Raw genomic sequence first — 6,352 nt, forward strand, 5'->3', positions numbered from 1 at the left:
TGGCAGGGCGACGGCAGGTAGTTCTCCTCCTGGCAGCGCAGCGCCTCGGCGGTGCCCACGAAGCAGCCCAGCTCGTCCCCGCAGCAGATGCTGGGCCCGAAGCAGCGCCCTTTGCCCCCGGGGCCGCAGGGGAGACACTGGCGGGGTGGCAGGGAGTGAGTGAGGCGGGCGGCTGAGCCAGGGGTGGGAGTTCAGGGCCGCTCTGGGCGGGAGGGCGGGCAGGAGAGGTCGGGAGGTTTGGGATCGCTCCGGTGCTGCTTTGGCCTCAGAGGGGTCAAAGAAGGGAAGCCAACATCTACTAACCTCCCTTGGTTTTCAGGTGATGGAGACCTGGCTCTCAGAGACAGCTCGTTGAGGGAGGGGTCTCCCTTGGGCTACAAGCCCGGGAGGGACCTTCCTCGCCACCTCTGGAGCCTCAGGGTTGTGTACCCCTCTCTCAGCCGCTCACTAGCCCCATTAATCAAGCCTGACCTCCACCACCACCACCCATGTAGAGAAGGCCTCTGCCCTGTTTCCCCAAACACATCCAGTCCAATCCTGCCATATCCTGTCCTCTCTCTGGCCTTGCCCTGCCTCACCCAACCCCGTAAGCTGGAGGGCCTTTGCTCACCTGCCTATGGGCTACCCAAGTGGGTGGATGGAGCCAGAGGCCTAAGGAGGGCATAAGGCACCTAGGTGACTCATGCCTCCAAGCAGTGGGAAGGGTAGTCAGAAATCTGCCCACCGACCCACACTTGTTTGTTCAACAGCTCAAAATTGAACCACTGTGGCCTGGGCAGCATTGGGATTGAACATGGTGACTGGGTTTCTTTCAGCTCTGTTGAATGGATTAAAAGGGAATCGACTGGATATGCAACCTGAGAGAATCGGGCGAGGTGCCCAGGAGAACTTCCTTACAGGGTGCTAGGGTGGAACCTCCCACTCAGGCAAGCTCAGAGCAATGACCACCGTCTGTGTGGGGGCCAGGGTGGGGACCTGTGGCTAGGAGAGGTTGGGGGCTGGATGGAGGAGGCCTCGAGTGTTGAGTAGGACAGAGCCTCTGCTGCTCCCACCAGTGCTGGCTGAGAGTCCCCCATGGGCACAGAGGAGGCCTTGCTGCCTAGTTCTTCCTGACCCAGCCCCAAGCCCTGTTACTGGGAAACTTCTCTTTCCTACATCCTTTGTCTGGACGGGGACAGTGTCCAGGAAGCCCTGCAGCCCATCCTAGCCTGGTCTCTTCTGCCTGGCCACACCAAGCCTCCCGTCTTCTTCTGCGCGCGCCCTAAAGCCTGCTTGTCCCGCAACTTTCCCCTTTCCCAGCCTCTGCACTGTGGTGCCAGGCCTGGGGCTCTGCCTCTTCCCGGCAGCCCTGAAATGGGCCATGGTCATACCTGTCTCAGCTCCAGGTCAGACATGGCCCTCTTGCCGCCCCTTGGGCAGTTCTGGAAGTAGCAAGCAGCAGTGAAGGCCAGCAGGCTGAGGAAGCAGGCGGGCAGCATGGCGTTAGGCATCCTGGCGAAGGTGGGCACAGCGTGAGGTGCTGCTCTGTGAGCTGTGCTGTGCTGCCTTGGTGGCTGCCTATTTATGTCTGCAGGTGTTCCCTCTGAGGCACTGTGGCCACCGCCCCCTCTCCCCAGTGACTCCTCAGGAGCACCCCGGGCCACCAGGTCCCAAGCCGTCAGCAGTGATTCAGGCGCCTGGGGACACACGCACGTGGGCCTGTCTGTGCAGGGGATGATGGGGGAGGAGTGCCAGCCTCACTGCTGTCATTGGTAGCAGCGTGGCCACAGTGTGACAGGACCTGCTGGGACTGTGATGAGATTGTGGCTCTCAGGACCCACAGGCAGGGGTCACGTGGAGACCATCTCCAAGCTTTCTGGCTGCCCAGAAAAGGCTGGGGGTCTACGGGCCCCATCCTTCAACACAGCTCCCTGAGAAGGGGTCTGGGGGACCTGAGAGGCTGGTGTGTAAAAGGCAGAGTCCAGACCAGCCCAGGAGTTGTCGAGAGGGGGCCGTCAGGAGCGTGGGACCCCATCAGGAGGGTTGGCCCTGTGAGAAGACAAGTGACCGAGAGCAGCACACACTCAAGTGGGTGTGGAGCGGGGGTTTTGTACTGGCGTCACCATGAAAAGGAATTGCTGCCTGCAGACGCATGGATCAGGCAGCCACAGCCAGTGGGGCAAGGGACCAACACGGAATCAGAGGGCCATTCTCACAAGGTGGGTGGGGCAGGCTCCTGGGGAAAGCTGAGGATGCTCCCATCCCATACACACACCCAGATCAGTGTCCAGGGACTCAGAGACTGGGGGCCTTGGGGACAGCTTCTCCGTATGTCCCCATTATTTCTCTCCAAGGCAGAAACATGAAGGTAGGGAAGCTTCTATAGGGAAAATGAGAAATCCAGACCCAGTGAGGTTCAAAGTTGTGGGTGGGAAGAGCCCCATCAAACCTGACAGCCAGCCTGCTCAATCCTACCCCCACCAATATCCTAGTTTGTGGGGACTGGGGCAGGTATTATTTCAGGCTTGGAATGGGGGTAGGGTCACAGGGGCTCTGGGTCTGGGGGAGGGGAAGATTCACAGCCAAATGGGCCCAACTTGAGAAAGCAGCCTTTGATTCATGACCCCAGCCTGCGGGGTTGAAGGAGCCTTCCTCCCCTCAGGCCACTGGAGCACCCTTCTGGTCATCAGACCTAGGCTAGCCACTCCACCTCTTAGTTCCCAGCTCTCTCAGCTCCCAAGCTCTTGGCTTCCTCCAAGGTCCTGTAAGAAAGCTCCAGGAGACAGGGCTGCCTCCTCCCCACCAAGTGCCGTGAGGGGTCCAGCGTCCTAGGGAGGGGGCCTCCAACACTCAGAACTGTGAGAACGCTGGCGCCCAATGGCCTGCTGGAATCTGGCTGCTGTTGCTGGAAACATCATGACTTGGGCAGATCGCTTGTCCTCTCCGTGCCTCACTTCCCTTCAGTGTGAATTAGGGTAGATACCAGCACCCACATCAGAGGACTATTGTGAAGACTGAAATCATGTGACATATAAGAGCTTGAGAAAAGTGCCTGTACAAATGTAAAGTTAATTACAAGTAGTATTGTATTATTAATGCCATTATTCTTACTAAGAGCTGAAGAGAATTTTCCAGAGAGCATCTTCCTGGGTTAATGAGGATGAATATCTCATTCCATTCATGACCTAGAAAGAAGCTTGGTCTGAGTTGTTGCCCTCCTGACACTTTGTGGGTGGGAAGACAGGCTGAGAGGGGAGGACAGAGGTCTGGCTTAGGCCAGCTGTGCAGCCTTGGCCCAGCACCTGACTTCCCTGCCCTTCAGGTTCAAGTTACCGTCTAAACAGATAGACTACACTCACAAAAGGACTTAGGCCTCAGGACAGACCAGGACACCTGTGTCATGACCAGCCATGTCTTCCAGGATCATCATTCTAAGACTTGCCTCCCACACCTTGAAGACCCCAAACCCCACCTCCACACAGCCGCCAGAGGGCCTGCTATTCCCAATACAACCTTCTTGGAACCTGCACAGACTGAAAAATGTTTCATTATTGTGCTGACTGGCTGCACTGTAAATATATCACCTCACATGTCACTCGAACCCTCCAATAGCTCACACTCCTTCTATACTTCCCTTACATGTTCCATTTCCAAAATTACTTTTTCACACCTTCTCCATTCTTACGTATCCTACACCTCAGCTCAGTATCTTGATTCACACATCACTTGAAAAGGATTTGGTTCTTTCCAGTCTCTCCCTCACACGTACCGCCCACCTACCATTTTCTTGATATAACGATGTCACAGTGGTTAGATCAGCATTATGAATTAGATTGCAAATAAGCCCTCTGAACTAAGCCGTGTGGTTTATTATGATGATCTTCCCATCACTAAACAACTTGTTGTGTTCCCTGGAGTTACTGATCGCCTTGGTTTTTCATTGTGGTCCATCTGCCATTTTTAACCAGAAGTAACATTTACTTTTCAACTCTTTCCATTCAAGCTTCTGCCCAAACCAGTCCACTGAAGTGCTGTTATCAAGGTCATAAATTACCTTCATATTGCCAACTTCAGTGGTCATGTCGATGTTCTCATTTCACATAATCCCCTAGCAGCATTCAACATGGTTGAGCACTTGTCCTTTTTAAAAATATGTTTTATTTGGCTCCATCGATACCACACTCTCCCGGTTTTTCTTCCACCCACTGGATGTTCTTTCTCAGCCTTTTTTTCTGCCTCTTCCTCTTTGACCTTTACTTCTAAATGTTAGAGCATCCCAGGACTCAGTCCTCTGTCCCTTCTCATCTCCTCTTCCTAAGTAATCCCTTCTAACCCCATGATTTTATATACTTTCTACGAACTCATAATTTCCAAATGTGTAGCTCCATCCTGGACCTCTCCTCCAAGTGTTAAACTTGTAGTTATAACTGCCCAATGACACCTCCCTTGGATATTCAAATATAGGCCTCTCCAACCTAACATTGTTAAACTCAACTCCTTATTCTTAGCTGCTCCCCTGCTCACTTCCTGGGCTCCCTAACTTTGCAGTCATGTCACCATCCAGCCAGTTGCTCCTCCCAGAACTTGAGACTCACCCCAGTCCTTCCCTTACTCTTTGTTAGTCCTACCTATAAAATATATCTCAAATCTATCTGCTGCTTTCCACCCCTGCTCTGGAATCTCAGAATCTGCTGTTTCCTTTTCCTAGAAGGCTCGCCTACCTTAACCCCTTCCAGAGATTCACCTGGCTGCTTAAATGTCATCTCCTAAGAGGAGCCTTTCCTGATCACCCACCTGGAGCATCCCTCACCTCCACCTCAATTATTTTCAAACTTGGGTCTATATTGAGGGGTTTAATAGCACCTACTACCACTTAAGGTCCGTTTATTTGTCTGTTTATCTTTTTTATGTGTGTACATGACTGTACTCCCTTGAGAATGAAGGCCCTAGGGCAGAAAGGACTCCATTTTTCTGTGCAGTACTGTGGCCCCACCCCTGGTACAGTGCTTGCCACACAGTGGATTTTCAATAATTTTGGAAAGAAAGGAGGGAGGGAGGGAGGGAGGGAGGGAAGCCCTGGGTACCAGCTTTAGCTCTCTAGGAAGTTACTGTGTGACCTTGAGTGAGTCACCTCTTTTCCTAAGGTTACTTGCTTGATGCACTTAACCCCACTTCCTATCTCACTGAGGTCATAAGGGAATCAGATGAAGGTGCTATAAAGGGTTAAGATTTTCAGAAATCTTTACATAACAAGAGTTGCAAGCCTCCAGATTAAACCCTAAATCTCGGAATGTTCTTTAAACTACTTTCTTACCCTCAGACCCTCTCTTCTGAGAACAGGTAACAGATAACTGCCCAGGTCCCCTCACTCCTGTTTCTTAATTCGCCTTTTCTCAGATGCAAACCAGTGTCTGTACCATGTGACATCCTGCTACCTGTCGGAAGGGGGGCTGGTTCTCATTTTCAAATGGACCCTACTGTAAGCCGCAAGTATAGCTTCTCGTCTCACCTGTTTTTCATTGGTCTGACTCGAAGACCCTCAGCAATGTGGACACACAAACGCCCTATCAGCTATGAAGAGGTGAACAAAAGTGAGCAAAAGTTGTAAGAGCCCTCTGCAGCATCGCTTACAGAATTGAATCAACGAGGGTGCATTGAGCAGGGATAACGAACGTGAGAATTATGCTGGGCCTTAGGGAGACAGGTATGAAACTGAAATGGATCGACACCAGAAGAAAGAAAGAAAGCAAAAAAAAAAAGCACTCCTTAATAAAAGGGGGAGTTAAATGTGAATATCAGACTTCTAGGGGGTTACATCAAACTTAAAAGAAATCAGAAACGAAAAGACCTTACAAAAATTCTACTTGCAAAAATACAAATAAAAAGCAAAATAAACTTTAAAAATATATTTTTGATAGACATTTTTCTATATTAAAAGCTTGTACAGCATCAGTATAGATGGGTTCAGGCTGGGGACTCGAGGTCGGCCTGGTGTACCCCTGGGGACAAGGGGGGCTTCCCAGGAGGTGACAGATACTGCCCCCTTTGCTGAGCTGGGGAGGAGCCAAGGAATGGCCACATCCTTTTCCCTCGCGAAGCAGTCTGACAAAGGGACCAGAAATGCCAGTGGTCTTGGGGAGGAGAAGCGAAAGTCAGGAGAGATTGGAAGCTTCGTGGGGACCCCGAAGATTGAGTCCTGGGTGCATGTTCCTCGCCTGCGGTGCTGACACTGGGCAGGTGGCCAGGAGCTGTGCCCTGACTGCTAAGGGGCCGGAGCGCGGCGCCCTCACCACTTGACGCTGTCAGCCTCGCCATCAGCGGGAGGCCGCGCTCCAGTCAGAGAAACCGGCACACGGCGGCCGCGCTGCTGGGG

At 52.4% G+C, this 6,352-nt stretch overlaps 1 protein-coding gene across 1 annotated transcript in view; it reads right to left on the bottom strand.

Annotated features, from left to right (window-relative positions):
• LOC105299308 (vasopressin-neurophysin 2-copeptin) overlaps positions 1-1,490 on the bottom strand; it is a 10,138-nt gene extending 8,648 nt beyond the window's left edge. The window contains exons 1-2 of the mRNA XM_011370986.1: positions 1,371-1,490; positions 5-137 (exon numbers count right to left, since the gene is read on the bottom strand). Coding sequence (XP_011369288.1) covers positions 5-137; positions 1,371-1,490 — 253 coding nt within the window. The remainder of the gene's footprint in view (positions 1-4; positions 138-1,370) is intronic.
• Positions 1,491-6,352: the final 4,862 nt, after the last annotated feature.

The sequence above is a fragment of the Pteropus vampyrus genome, unplaced genomic scaffold, assembly GCF_000151845.1.
Source record: "Pteropus vampyrus isolate Shadow unplaced genomic scaffold, Pvam_2.0 Scaffold7, whole genome shotgun sequence".
Classification (NCBI taxonomy): Eukaryota; Metazoa; Chordata; class Mammalia; order Chiroptera; family Pteropodidae; genus Pteropus; species Pteropus vampyrus.